Source organism: Rhea americana, unplaced genomic scaffold, assembly GCF_003343005.1.
Source record: "Rhea americana isolate MKP2758 unplaced genomic scaffold, rheAme1 scaffold_199, whole genome shotgun sequence".
In the NCBI taxonomy this organism is placed as follows: domain Eukaryota; kingdom Metazoa; phylum Chordata; class Aves; order Rheiformes; family Rheidae; genus Rhea; species Rhea americana.
In genome coordinates, this window is record NW_028186138.1 from 696,962 (window position 1) to 713,090 (window position 16,129).

The 16,129-nt window shown below is 36.4% G+C and overlaps 1 protein-coding gene across 3 annotated transcripts in view; it reads right to left on the minus strand.

The window, feature by feature from the left end:
* ARHGEF10 (Rho guanine nucleotide exchange factor 10) overlaps positions 1-16,129 on the minus strand; it is a 116,850-nt gene that overhangs the window by 15,600 nt on the left and 85,121 nt on the right. For all 3 annotated transcript variants that reach the window (XM_085303212.1, XM_085303211.1, XM_085303210.1), the window contains 3 exons: positions 15,782-16,005; positions 14,417-14,574; positions 4,222-4,364 (listed from right to left, as the gene is read on the minus strand). In XM_085303212.1, coding sequence (XP_085159338.1) covers positions 4,222-4,364; positions 14,417-14,574; positions 15,782-16,005 — 525 coding nt within the window. The remainder of the gene's footprint in view (positions 1-4,221; positions 4,365-14,416; positions 14,575-15,781; positions 16,006-16,129) is intronic.

Here is a 16,129-nt window from a genome sequence, read left to right on the forward strand (position 1 = left end):
TACTCTGATGACCAGCTGACTTTTTAAAACCTTCATGGGGACTGATCTAAGGCCACTGAAGTCAATCAGCAGCTAGTGTTTAGAATTAGAAATGTAATTCAGTTCATCATTTAAAAAAGAAAAAAAGTCTCTGTAGTGTTCTGACCATACCACAGATGACAATTCTGTTAGTGCAACTGTAAACAACTCACATATGCATTTTTGCCGCATTCCATATTTACCAGCTAAATCATTACACTCCCACTCTGTCTGTCCTGCAGTTTGAACAGCTGTCTGTTGAAATATTCAGAGACATTTAAAGAAAAGTTAATCTTCTCAGCATTTAAAAAGCATTTAAGAAGCATTTAAAAAGAAGTATTTGCTTCAGAGGGTCTTCTAACATAGATCAGGAATGTTCCTCAAATCTGGACATTGTTACAAATATAAAATTTTTGTATTGAGGATACTTTTGATCTCTATTTCAACTACAGTTCTACATGAAACCTAATAGCTGGCCTTTTTCTTCAGAGGTTTTCTCCCCTCCCAACAAGAAATGAAGATGCAAAGGGACAAATACATCTTATTCCTTGTTRTTTTTTTAAAAAAAATAATTTAATTTTACATTTCTCCTTTGGTTTTCGTAACTACATTCCTCTCTGCCTTCTTCTCACAGTCTAGCTTCAGTTTAGCTCTTTTTTTCTTTCTTTCTTTTCCCCCCTCCTCATTTTCCTGTGCCTTGGGCTCTCTTGCTCAAAATTTACTGCAACATTTGAGCTGCAGAACACACTTGGGACGCCACAGTAAATCCTTCSCGCAGCGGAGGCTGACACGGCTCACTGCTGTTTCAGCAGTGTGGCGCAGAGCTGGAATCTTTCTTTTTAGGGACTGCCCACTTGCACAGTTGTGATTCCAGATCCAAGCAGCTGTGCCAAGAACTGAACCAGGATTTCTGAGGCTCAGTGAGAGGTACATAATGGGCATCATTGTGCACGCAACAAAGCAAATGACTTTTACTACTTTGAAGAGGTTACAGAACCTGGGCAACATACACTTAAAAAACAGGGATTTTCATTTATTTAGCTGAACATTTCAGCTTGTTCTACTTAAATTGTTAAAACTAAAGTAACTCATCTATAGTTAACCAACTTTTTAAAATAAGCCAAAATAAAAGAGGACGGGATATCATTCATTTGGGGACTTTTATTCTGTTAAATACTCAGGGATTGTGTTTTGTTTTTAAACAAATACAGACTGCCTTTTCAGAGCCTAAGGGTCTACATGCATGGAGACCACTACAGGATCAAGTTCTGTATCCAGCAGAAACACAASAATTGCCAGATCTAGGGTCAAGACTCAGGAGAAATTCTTTATTCATAGAAAGAGTATCAGAATATGTCATTGATATATAAGAGTAATTGATGTACTTCTCATAYGTCCCTTGCCAAGGAGCTTGAGGCATTGTGCCAGTAAAAGCCATTTCCAGAAACATTATGACTATGACAGTAGCATATCATTAAAACAAGTGAAATAAGAGTCTTATCCGTATCAAAGGTGGAAAAAAGTGGGAGAAGTCCCAAAACAACATAAAGGATGCTCAAACTGGTTCACCTACTTATAGTTTTTAAAAGTACCAAAAAGAAAAAAAATGCTTATCTGAGAGTATTTGAAAAGAAGGGAGATTTGGAATGAGACTTTTCAGAGGACAATGTACTCTGCACTTAGCAAAATTCTAGCTAAAATGAGACACCTGTGAAGTAGGGAGGGCCACACTGGGAATATGTTCATGAAGTGGTCTTGAATATGTTCATAGCTTGCACAAATATGGCTTTAAAGGCCACTCAGGTGCTTTTATACCTAAGCAACATGATACAAAGCATACAAAATACATGCATAATAGTACAAAGTGATGAGCAAAAAGGCAGCTGTAATTTGAAGGATATGGAGAAACAAAGGAGTTCTGCAAAGAGTAATCGTCGAGCCCTGTGCAACACCTGATTCCTGCTGAGATAGCAAAGAAGAAAAATATGCAAAAAATTCTGGAGTCAGTGAGTCCACCTCAATGAGAGAGGACACAGAGGGAGAATAAGTATTTCCTTCCTGCTGTTTCTCCACCTATAGCACAGCTTCTGCTTGGCACAGCAGGAAGAGGGAGTTCAGATGTATTCGACTACTAATGTTGTTAAAATATTCCCCACAGAAAGAATCTAAATTTCCTTGTATAGAATACAATTTTGAAACAATATTGGCAGAAAATATAAAACCAAGAAATTATCAAAATAAGCCAGGTAACTGAGCAGCTAGCAAKAGAGAAACTGTCAGAGGGATGTTCAGTCAGGTGAGATGATAAAAATGGATCAGCACCGGTATATGCTTTAGGACCAATAAAAAGGCAGCAGAAAATAATCATTTGCAATTCTACGAGGAAGATGACAAGCTATGGCATGGATATTTGTGTGAAACAGAAAAAGATGACTGTCAGCCAGCCACACAAAAATTTGTCAGGTTCTTGAACAGAATTATCTGCACACAGAAAATTTTACTCAACCCAGACACATCACTTCCAATTGCGCCATATCTTGTATGTTGTTTGCTGCAATATTCATTGTCTGCAAATTAATTACAGCTATAACAATCAGTAGATCTATAATAATCTTTAGTCTGAACTACAGCAGACAGGCTAGTTTAAAAAGCACCACGAGGATGAAAAGAAGTGGTACTGTTTTGGGGAAATACTTCAAGCAACAGCTGAAAAATTAAGTTACCATGTCCAAAAGTTATTGATAGAGCATTTGCTATTTTGTCTCTTTGAACTTCTGTTTTCAAAATTGTAATCCACTGTTCTATGTTTTACTTTGCTTGAATTAACTTGATACAGTCTTTAATCTTTAAAGCTTGTCTAATCCTGATTTTGTTCTGTTGTGCCAAAATAGCACAGCATAATCCAAATTGCAGTGACACCATCTAATCTAGAAGGAACTGTGATAGAATGAGGTCAAAATTACTGAACTAATTAATATAGAGATCTGGTTTTATATAACCAAACATGCACACATGTAATTTGACTGTGATTATTACTGTTGTTATGTATTTCTCAGTGAGAATTAAAGAAATTCATTATAAATTTGAGACAGTAATTCCAGGTGTCCCAGAGGTTACCCCCACCAAGCTAACAGAAAGTTCTTTTCAAGCAACTGTCCAAATCACTTTTGCCAAACCTTCGCTCATCATACCATCCAACTTAYTAACAAAACAAGCATTAAAGAAAAACAAAGCAAGAAAACATATGATTGGAGCGTCTACTCAGAGGAAACAAGTCACCAAAAAAGCACAGCGAAGGACAGAGGAAATTGTAACGTTGCTATTTCCCTGCAAACCCATGACAACGACTCACAGAATCAATTGTACCAAAGAGACAATTGTTGGGAGACAACAGGATCATCAACGAAACAAACAAACAAACAAAAGCAGTAGCAAAGCACACAGAGGGGGAAGGCTGTGCTCGCATCACAGAATCCCGCTGGAAAGAATTTCATGCCTATAAACATCATGAAACTCAATCCAATTTTGTTGTAGGTTGAAGGAGAGGCTTTAATCCCTACTGTTTCATAAACTCTGTTCAGGCCACTAAAACATCACTTCAGTGGACTGCTGCAATTCTAAAAGAAAYGTGCACTTAAGGCTTTTTTGGCAAATGCAGTCATAGATATGAACTTGAATCCTTAACATTCTTCTGTTCTTCCAGAAAAGCTCCCTTTTGTATTCATTAGAAAACATCTTATGCAAAGGAAATTTTTGTGTGCCACTGAGAAGCAAAAGTAATGAAAAACATGTTAAGAAATCATCACAAGATGGAAGTCACAGCTAACTACGCAGAYGCAGTCTCTTCTAATTAAATCTGTTCTGGAATTAACAGACAATTCCTATAGGAATAAACTTTGCAGGGTTCCCTTGAATCTCATTTTTAAGCAAACCTATTGCCCCAAGTACTCAAGTACCATGCACCTTATGAGTACACTGGGGAAAATGGAAGCAAACTTTGATCTAATCAGACACAAGCAATGAAAGCCTCAGTAAAATTTCAAACTGGAAGGAGTAACGTTTCATAGAAAGCTAACCAGCTGAAGTTATATTTCACAAAAAGCTTCCTGAATCTTGAAGTTTCTTAAACAGATTTTCATTTTTAATTTTCACCACTTATACCCTGCAGCCTAGTATGTGAATTAYGCTTTTAAAAGCATTTACCTCTATGGTATGTGTCACAGTACTGATTATAAAAATTTGTCCACCACATGCAGCCCAAATGGTATCTTCCATCACCAGCAGACTTCTAACAGGCAGAACTCCCAATTTCACTATTTTCTGAGGTTCCGTACTCCATGCTCCATCTTTAATAAAAAAAAGAAAAAGAACGGTTATACACAATAGAATTGTAATATCTGTTTTAAAATAGTTTTGAAAACATTATTGTTTATTGTGACTGACTTAGGAAAATCTAGAAAAACATCAGTAGACAAATCCACAGGCTTTAACATGAAACTTGTAAATATACAAAGAATGGAAGTAATGATACTGCAAAGCCTATCATTCAAATCTCTGCAACCTACCACTTCTAACTATGCTGTTTTTTAAATCTGTAAGTTTACCTTCCAGCCTAGGTTGGTAACAATAATAGAATATTTTGGAAAAACACAGATGTTCATATGTGTTAACTGAGCAAATTTTATCTGGATTAATTCATTAATAAGGAATCTCATCTTGCCGTTCATATAACTGCTTTCTTTTCTGGAAGAAATGTAGTCAGAAATTCATGTCTGTAACATTTTTCTCCCAACTAATGAGGAGCTCACAGTTGACCTGCTTCAGGATAAATTAAGCTTCAATCAGGAAAGAATGTGAAAAGCATTCAGTTTCCGATTCTAAAGTACTCTTTTGTTATTTTCCCCCAGTTATAACACAGAGTTTTCTGTGGACCGTATTTGCAAATCCAAAGTATATTACACATATAGAAGTTGCAGAATTAGTTTTTCAGAGACCTGCTGATGAGAAGTACATGCTGCCAATTACCGCTGTGGTCACTTCCACTTGACAGCTCTTTGAAGCAAGGATAAGCAGATCATTTCTCCCCAAACTTAACAGTTAACAACATGAACTTCTTTAAATACTTGTAGATATGTCTTTTATATTTACATTTTGATATACTGAATAGAACAATTATTTCAGTTTCAGTTTATTTCTGTCATAAACRCTCATTAAACACAGAACATCTACGACACTGCACTTCTGCCCATTATGCTTTAGTAGTAATACCAAAATATAATAATGCATCTGTTTTTACATTCAGAGAAAATACATATCAAAAAGACTTCATTTCCTCTCTTGACAGCCTTCTTCCTGCATAAGCCACAGAAACTTTGTTACACTGTCCACTTTACTGACACTGGTTTCAGCTCAGTAACCAACTAAACTCTGATTTATGAGACCAAGGTAAGTATGTCTTTAAGCAGGCACTTAATGTAAAGTGTATTTTTTCTTTCTCTGTAACAGCTACTCTTTGCTTAAGTACAAGGGGTGCCAAAATTCCTGCTTCACAAAATCAGGAGCAACAACAATAACAAGCACCAGCTCTTGCCTACTTCTGATTGCTGCTGCTATCTGTGATTATAAAAGCTTTGCTGAGTCACTCCCAGAATGGGACTCTGTTCTGAAGGCAGCTTTGTAAAAAATGACATCTAGTTTCAGGCTGTCACAATCATTTTCATGATTTGAGTTTGTAAGCAAGAAGAGTGTTTCCAATTACTGGCCCACAAACTCTCCTAGTGATGTCAAAGTCATCCTAGGTTCTTCATGACTCATATGTACCACTAGTAATAAAGAAACTTCTGGAAAAGTTTTTATTTGCTAGCTACCACATTATTCTCAAATTAAGCTCTCAGGTGGAGGATGCTTTAACCACTGCACATCATTCAGTACAAAACCTTCAGAAAGCGCGAGCTGCACGTGGGTGCTTGCTTTCAGCTTTCTCTGTACAAAAGGCATCAACTGCAGAAGCCATAGCAGCATCTGTGGAGTTCACATGATCCAAGATCATGTTTCCTTTTTAGAAAYAAAAACAAAACCTAATTCTAGTATAGTCTTACTGCCTCTTCTGAACAACAAAGACTGAGAATTTGGATAGAGAGCAAATGTGCTCAGCAAGAAGTTTTCTTCTTTATGTAGTTTTTCAGTCTGAACAACATATTTTACCTACAGACAAAACTGTTCACTAAACTCAGCAGCTCCTCTTCCTAATTATATTCAGCAGTCTCTATAMAAAATATAATTGATATTAAATGACAGGAAAGCAGGGATTTTCAGGATCCAACTGTGTACTCTGGAATTTAAATTTTGCTCAAATCTCATTTCAGGTCTTTTCTGGATCTGGATGCCTTTAGCTTTCATGTAACTCCTCAGATAGCTAAGCACTAGAGTTTTGATCAAGTCTTATTTAAGATCATTAACTATCAATTGTAACAGCTCCTGAGCAAAAAGGATTATTAGCACCAATGCCAGGTAGATGTTAATTTGAAAATCCAAACTCAAAAGCAATATATTGCAGGGTAAAAAGATGGACTTCATTTTTTACTAACCACTCTCTGTAGGAAATTCAACAAATGTGTATATCAAAACTCATTTGCCGCAAAAAAAAAATTCTGTTGGTGCTATTAGCAAGCACTTAACAATCCAGTTAGATTTATGAATTCAGTGTGATTTGACAGATGAAAAAGGTTAGATGTAGACCTCATGTTCTTCATATTACCACGACTTTACACAAGGCAACCCCAATCCCAACTTTGGTATCAGCACATGAAAAAAATCAGACCCTAGCCATGTGATATGGCTATTCTGCAGTATTTTTTTTTTCCCAAGCACTGCTCCCTTATAGAGCTGATAGCTTCTGAGACAGTGAACAGAAAAAGGGAAAAGGGGCAGGGGGGAAGGTTCTCTAGCCTGGTAATTAAGACAGTATTTAAATGACAGGTCAGCTGTGTTCTTCTCCTGCATCAGTGAATGATTAATTATACAAAGTGGRACAGCATCAGGAGGCTGTGCTTCTCTCTCTTCTCTTTCTCTCTTGGTGACCAGGGAAATCTCTGAAGAGTTTGGAAGCACGGGTACAAATCCTCTCAAGCAAGGAAAAGGATTAAGCTTGGTAATCCAAAATACTTCTGTGAATGCTATAACCACAGATTGCTGGACAGGACTTTTTTTGCTGACCAAGAATTTTTCGTCATAGCCAAATTACTTGGAAAATTTCAGTCTCATTCATAAAYTGTTTCAGGATGCCCAAAATCATACTTTTCAGAAAACATACTATTGTCTGCCTCCCTCTTGAAATTGCATCAGACATTACTAAATGCTTTCCTGCACAGACTTCATCCTTGATCCTGGTTAATTCCTGTAATCTAATACCAAGTTCATTGCTTCTAAATGGAGATGATGTTTCTTTTTACTTATATTTTACTTGTCTAGATAGCAGCAGATTCAAGATATTATGTAAGTAGTTCTACCAAGTTCATTGGTACTATACATATATTTAAAATTAGGCAGAGCATTTGCAAAGTTACGGAACGGCTTCATTTGTCTTTATAAGTATTTGTATGGTTACTAACTTAACATATTGACTCTCTTGTAAGAAGAAAAAGAAACAAGACATAGGGGATTAAATAAAATTTTTATTTAAAATTTCCAAATGTCCTCAAAGCATACAACAGGACAAAGCCAGGCAAGGAGCCCAGCATGATCCCTTGCTGAGTCTTCAAAGTATTTTGTGAAAACCAAGAATTAACCAAAAGAAAAACAAGCATTGGATAATGGGGTTGCCAGAGAGCTGATTGGAGAACACCACAGCACTGTCCATAGCATTGTGGCCTGTTCTAAAGTTCTGTTTATCAATATTTTTTCTGTTTAAATAAGGCMATAGTTTACTTCTAGGAAGGCTTTCTGGCCATCTTTGTTTCTGGAATGCTGAAAAGCCACAGACAATAAATTCATCTTTCATCTGTAAGTATATTACTGTATGAAATGCAATATGCAGTGCATACATCCTGTAATAAAAGCGTAGCTTGCACTCTGAGCAAACACAGGGTCAAAGCCTGACACCTGCGGAAATAGGGAGGAAACAGTGGGAGAACAGATTGCAATTTACTTTCTGCTTTGTGAGAGAAGTCCATACAAATTTTAATAATATATAAAAATAACTGTGCAATATATAAAGGTAACTTTGTAAATTTTAGTGGATTGGGATCTTAGATTGACCTTATCAAGGCAAATATACTCTTACTTTGGATAGATCAAATGCCTAGTAAATACAACATGACAGTCTCTGGCARTCTCTAAACATTATTGTAGTCTGTTACAGTAATCAATAGGGATTGCAGCTATAGCTATTTGCAGGAATGAGATGCATCTGAAAAATCTGAGTACAGGGTCAAATACAAAATTAAGTATCAGRTCTTTTAGAAATAAGTTCTCACAAGTTCTAATATTTATATTAGATGAATGTTTAAAACATGAGAACATAGCTTTTAAGCACTATTACTGATATGTACTAATATCTGCATTCTGTCACTGTTTATCATATCCTCTGTAACCTACATTTCTTCTGTGTCATCTGTACCATAATTTATATCCCAATGCTAAAAAGTACCTGCAATATTCATATCAGGTTGCTTAGCTGCATCAAAATAAGAAATCTCATGCTCATAAGATACATCTAAGCCTTTCACGTATAAGGATACTATTTCCATTGATACACTTTGTCATATGCCATATTATTTTTATGAAGATTTTTTTAAGAAAAAGTTATCCTACCACTCATTCAAACTGAATCAAGTAGGTAAGAAAAATGTTAAAGCAGTATTCATTTTACAGGACAAAATACTGACCATTTTACTTTTTCTGTGTTTTGTTTCCACATAACCCAATGAAGGGAAGAACTATTGCTTTATAATTTGCCAGTGCTCTCAAGTCTTTATATGATACAACCTGAGAAACTCATTTTTTCTCCTCAAAAGTCATTTTACAGTGCATAGTAGTTTTCCCTTCCTTTCTACACTTTCAGTAGGCCTGAAAGTAACAGGCTTTTTTGTTGGTCATTTCCTCTTCTGCTTAGCAGCACTATTGATGATTTCAACAGAGCTGCCAACACAGCCTTAGGAATAGCAGTTGTTAGTTTATTTGTGCAGTGGAGCACAAACATTTTTTCCATCACGTGGTACATAAACCAGCATTATTGAGGGATAAGTTGGTAGATATAGAAATAAAGAGAAGTTTAGCACATTTGTCATGTGGAAATAAACTGGGGGACTTGGATCCACCCTTCTAAACAAAGTACAACTAGGAATCCAGTGTGCTGCACTGTATAGCCAATTTTTCTAGACATGCAACAAATTCTGCATGCTGAACAGTAGGACAAAGTCCTACCTAAAATTACAAACACAGGTAACCCTGGAAGTCTCAACATGAGAAAAGCAAATAAGACTAACTGATAGCAATGTCAAGATAATCCCAGTATCAGGCAATAGTGCCAAAAGTGGTAATACAAGTAAGATACCAGTATTTATTTCTGTTTCAATAGCACTGCTCTAGTCTGTTTCCCAACAGCTCAATATCATTCCTTATTTTTCATAGCAACACCCCTTATTTCTACTTCAAGTGCTGACCACATGCCAGAACCACAGACTCTTCAGACACACTGCAACAGCAGGTGAACCCACCCGAGCTCTGAAATGTGACATTAGCCCTTTACATTGCACTTGCTCCTCCTTTCTTGCACTTGTCAAAGTACACATAYCAATCAAGATGATGTTTATACTCCTAATAAACTGGTCTGACCTCTTTTAACTGTTCCTCCTTATTCTTAGAGTTGCTTTTAATTTTGCTCCTTTTCCTTAATCAATAATCATTTTCAGGGGACTTATATCAGGGTCATGAAGCCTTTTTGTTCTGATAAGCTCTCAAAGCTTTTGACCAACTCCAGAGATAGTTAAGTTTTTAMCAGTGAAGTCTCTCTGAAGCATGTAAAATTCTGCTCTGTGCATGGCCAGAATTGCTTCAGTTTTTCTTCTCATATCACATTTACATTTGACTGGAATACTCAAAAGTTCAGGATTCCTCCTTTAAACCTTGAGGTCAGAACCGTACAGCGTGCACCTAAAGGAACAGGCTCAGCAAAAAACCTAATGGCAATTACTGTTTTCATTAAAACATATAAAACATAAAATATTTACTCTTATGAATGTATGGTCTCAGTTCTCCCTATGGCAAAAGAGATTCAAACCAGCATTTGCTGGCTTCCAGAGCAGAACTCTCACCACCTAGGCTAGGGATACTCTGAACAGAAAAAGTAGCATTCCCAATCCATTCTTTCTGTCAAAACTGATCTGCTTTTTTAAAAAAAGGAATTAAAGACTGAGTCAGAGGGCAACAGAGCAAGGTTTTATGTATTAACTAATTAATTACACATTTGATAAAAGGGAGATCTCATTTTCACTGATAGACTAGTGCCTTAGCCATTGAAATAGTGTATGAAACTACATGTTCTCTCTTCCTTCTATCCTTTTTAAAAAAAGGAATGAATCCTTAACTCATTCCTCAACTTAAGACATTAATACTAAGAGCAAGTTCTGCAYTGTGAATCACAGGTGGAGAAGGATACTTCTCCAGCCCAGACGACCTTGGAAATAGGACGACTTTAAAAAATGCTTTTTTCCAGTTTCTAATAGCTTGTTTGGATATTTCTCTAATCAGCATACTGCATACTGTGAATTTCATTCTTAGGTAGGAGAGTGCAAAGGCTCTTCCCAGGTGCTCCACACTCAAGTTAGAGGCTCCAGCTTCCATCACATGCCTAAAAGTGGTAGTCACTAGGGTCACAGCAGCAAGTCTTTTCTTGTGCATCCATTCTTTAATCTTAATTGAACCAAACTCTTTCTGAAATTATGAATATATTAATTCTTCTACTGTTTGTCACAACCATTCTGAGTTTTTATTTTCTTTTTCCYGTTTCTCTCATACCCTTTACAAGTCTTTTTGGAAAGGAAGTATGTATCAATGTTCTTATGAGAAGGAAGTACCTGGAACTGACCACAGTATGCCAGKAACAATACACTTGTATTTTAAAAAGGTTGTGATTTCCCTTTCCTAAGATACTTCTGTGAATTAAAGTCAAACATGCACTGACCTTTTTTGCTATTATGTCACTCAGAAAACACATCTGCATGGCTGTCTGCAATCACGATAAAGTTCTATTTTAATTATTTTAAATATAGATGAACAATAAACTTTTTTCCTTAATCTCATGTAGAAGTGTTTTGTCTGGAAATATTCTTAATTCAGCCTGAGGAAAACTCTAAATACCCAACATTTCAGACTTATAKTTTGCAAAGTTATTAGCACCAAAAACAAGTTTTTAACATGGAAAGAAAGAGTCAGGTGAACTTTACAATCAGCATCACCACCTTACGTAACAACAGCATTTACACCCTGGCATTTTTATGGTTCCCCAAATGAGTCTTTTCACTCACATAAAATTAAGGATGAGTTTCACTTATTTTTAGGACTAATATATCAGTTTACTTACATCCTAGTATTTGTGTGACACTGACACTTTTACAAATCACCATCTTAGCTCACATTTAAGAACTGAATAGATTTTAAGACATCAGTGTCTCATTGACCCTGTTTTCAGCTAATGTTCAAATATACTCAGGCTCAAAGAATTTATAACTGATAAATGAAAGCACACTGAAAGAGAGAAGACCAGGAAAACATGACTGCCCTTCATAAAACAAGAAGTGACACCGTGAATTTCCAATTGTCCCGCTAACATAGCACATATTCCTCAGTTTCCTATAAATTCTTTTTAGTTCCTATTTTAATTTACTTCAAGACAATGCTTTCTGTAGCCAGAGACCATTCAGGATGCTGTGGATTTGACAAAACCTTCTTGTGAGGAAAGTCAGAAGACAGCACTTGCTATCTCTAAACAAGCTGAGTATTTGCACATATTGAGCCATCTGAAAACAACAAGAGAAATCAAAGCTATTTGTGTACTGAACACAAATGACAGAACTGGTAGATCTTTGGCTGCCTGTGGAAAGGCACTGACCACCAGCAGCTGAACTTACCCACTACACAGTCTGGCTTCAGAGGAAGAAACAAAAGATCACAACTCCCAATAAAAACTGTGAGGTGCATTTGCAGCCTGGAAGACAGATCTCCCCCTCTTATTCACGGAATCCCACCAAATGCTGCACAACTCTTTTGTCTGTGCATTAGATGACATTTGCCCTTCTCTAAACACAGGCTTCAAATCAGAGCATCTTGTAAAGCATTTTCCTAGAAAATGACTATATTTCACTTTCATTTTTAAATTCTCCTTAATCTTCTTTATGTTTCTACGTCAAAGACAAAATAGAGGTATGTGGTTGGAAAATGATTCCTATRTAGAGCAGAAGCCAACACTGATGAATTTCACAACGCTCTTACTAGGCTGCGTTCTCTGTCCCTCCTGTTTCAGCACTCAGATTCATCTGTCTGGTAAAATAGGTCATTGCTCATAAAAACACCCCTTCAGGGCTGATTGTGTCACATGACTGTGGCAGTAACCGATGAGTACTATGAATGCTAATATGTAACAACTGATTTGCACAACTTTTATGAGGCATGGAGAACTGAATTAACAATGTGGTCAAACTGTAAGGGAAGGCACTTCAAATGAGTCAGAAAAACAAGAATGTCTATTTCCCATCTCAGAGCTTTGGCTATCCTGAAATAGAAAGGGACAGACTTTTTGAATATTTAATTGCACAGAACTGGTCTCTTCAGAGGAAGGAAGAACAGATGATGCTGGTCAGATAAATACATTTTGCAGCTCACAATCTAATTCTCTGTGGTTAATAGCTCAACCCCATTTCTCTGCAGACATGCAACCCRTGTGTCCTTTCTTACCTATACTGCTACAGATGCTACAATTCTTTCTGAAATGTTCTTTTATGAAGAAGTTCAGCTGCAGTCTTATACAGCTCAAATATATCAACTTCTTTCAGAGAAGATGACAGGTCTATCTTTCTACCTCACCCAGATATACAGGGGAACTGAAGCATCAAAATGATATCGTGATCAAGGCCACCCATATGTCTCCAAAACAAGGGCAAATTTATATTCATTAAGAAAATATTTTTAAAAGGAGCTGAACTCTAATATTYGGCTTCAGATCAGAGAAGACAGCTCACTCAGGGAGACAAAAGGAAACCCACTAAGCTGAAGACAGCAACTGGTAAAAGGAAATCTCTTTCCCAACACTTTTATATGCTGCTTGAAAATAACAACAAAAAACCCCCACATCTCTCAAACCTTTCCCAAACTAAGCCTTTTCTAACATTGGACAATATGTATTACGTATCATTTGCTCCACAGGTTCAAGATACTGAAGTTGTCTCTTCAGTGGGAGGCTGGCAGAATTTACTAGCTGAGGAACAGTGCCTCCCAAACGCAGCTCTACTGCTTATAGAGCCGGTCTGATCATATAAGCACAACACCCACAGTTATGCAGCTCACGCATCAGCTCCTTGCTGGCTCTGCGCTTAGCCAGGTTAGGCGTCTCTGGGCTAGCATCTCACTTCTCCAGGGACTTGCAAACTCAGGTCTCAAATTCTGAGAAAAGCCTCAAGGCTTTCCAAGCAAAGCAGCTCTACAGTGATGCAGTATGGCAGGAAAATTAACTAACACCCTCTGGAACAAGCAGTTCTGCACAGGCAAGCACCCAAATCAGCTCTGAAGAAGCCAGTTCTGGTTCAGTATTACCAGGCACCATTCCTTTACTCAAATTATTTTGGCCAATTATCTAGCTAGATACAAAACAACAGACTGGAAGGGTAATGGGAAAGGAACCTTCTGTAAAATATGAGAAGCACATACAGAAAAGATTTCTCTCTATCCACACAGTAAAAAATGAGTTACTATTTCAAATGAGATATACAGGAATTTCTACTAACAGGGAGTTTTCAGCTTTCCAAAAAGCAGAGAAGTAGAATGGAATTAGCATTGTACTGTGTAAAATACAGTCTATGATTTGTTATCTCATATACTCTGGACTTTCAGAGCACTGAAGATTTTAGGTTTAGCTTAAGTTTTCAGGGCACAGTTTCAATTTTTTGTAAGTATTTTATGGCAGCAAATGAAGTGGGAACAACAGCAAAGAAACTACTACCCCTCAGAAAAACAAAAAAAGTATGAAGTATCCTTTCAGAAGTATRTATTTTTTCCTATAACTGTAGTAACCTTAGGTCAGCAGTTACGCAGAAGAGGAAAAATATAATAGTGGAAATCTGCTACTGCCAAAATATACTGACAAGGTTGTTCCTCAGGATATTATCAAATCACATCACTACTTTACCTTCTGCTTTTGTGTAGACTGCGATGTTCCCATTTACCAAGCCAACAAACAAGTTTTGAGACATATATGTTAAGCTCATAACAGTTGATTTTTCAGGAGCAAAGAAGTGTTGAAGTCGAATTTTCTTTGAGCCTTGGCAACTTTTGTAAATAGATATGCTATAAAAAGAAGCAAGAAAAAATAAGTCTGCAAAGTTATCCTTTATTTGGTTCTTAACATAATATACAACAAAGATTTAGAAAAAAATATCGGAAAAAAACATTTTCACCTTCCACTTGTAGGAAGATGAGAATGAAAGGGACTATATCTTCACCYTCCAAAATGTCTACACAGGCAATTTACCATTACTTAGCTATGACGTGACAACTCTTTGCATTATTTTGGCTAGAGAAACATTTCTTCAGCCAAGAGACATATAAAGAGCCCTGGCCCAAAGTTCTTACTAAATCTTAGACTTTCTCTTTGTTTCAAAAAATATGGATTAAGAATTCCTGCAAAACTAGGGAAAAGAGAAGAAAAGCTCACCATCAGACATCAATTACACTTTCCATTATTCTTAGAAATTATCACTGCAGGTATGCCAGGAATATTAAATAGGCAATTCTGGAATTAATTGTATTTAATGTGTTTAAATGTATTTATTGTGTTTAAAGATAACCAGAACAATTAGACCTGGTAATTTTTGGAAACACAGCATTTTCCTTACAGAGAACTTTTTACCTTTGATTTTATATATTCTGGCTGTAAACCCTCATAAAAATCACATACTTATGCTCTCACTAGCTACATCTCAGTTTGTTAGCTTCCTGACCCACAAGTTCAGAAAACATAGCCCTGTTCTTCAACATAAATCAAGTGATGATGCATTAAGGTCATCAGATCAAACAGAGCAAAATAATTCATGTTAATAATAAACAGCAGTATCATTTATTCACATGATAAATTCTGCACAATATCACAATGTAGAAGGTTAGAAGGTTAATGTCTTCCTTATTTAATGGTTTGCCATTTTCAAAACTTTATAATACCTAAAAATATGTTATAGCATAACAAAAGTAATATTTATATTTTTTCACTCATGATATATGATGGATTAAGCCTCTTTCACAGATGCATGTTATTTGCATTTCACATACTACATAGCATATTTTAAAATCACGTGGAGCGCGTTTTTTCTTGATTTAGTTGTAAGGGATAGTTTGAGGTCACTGACTATTCATTAACACATTTGAAAAAGAAAACATCTTCTAGGAAACGTTTCACAATTTTACTATAGAGTGATAAAGCTAATGTTATCGTACACAGTACTATAACACATGAATAGCACACAGTATAGTATTACAGTACACTAAAAATGAGAATCACCTTCCTTCTTCCATGCCGAGGCAAATTGTAGGAACATTAGAAGCTTTTGTAAGAACATTTTCAGTCTCAGGAGCCATGTTTAGCTGTTTTGGTTTCTCCTCCTCTGGTATGTAGACCATGCAGAGAATCCGTGACTCCACATTGAAGCATTCAATAACCTTGGGGCTGGAGTTTTGAAATGACACTATTGCAATTTGGCCCATCTGATTAGTACAACTGCCAATCTGAATTAGAAAGAGATGAAAAAGGGCAAAGACTGATATCTGTCCCCAGCAGGATCAGCACAAACAAGAATGAATTCTTGGAAAGTTAAAGAGCATATCACAAGTTATACACAGGAATATAAGC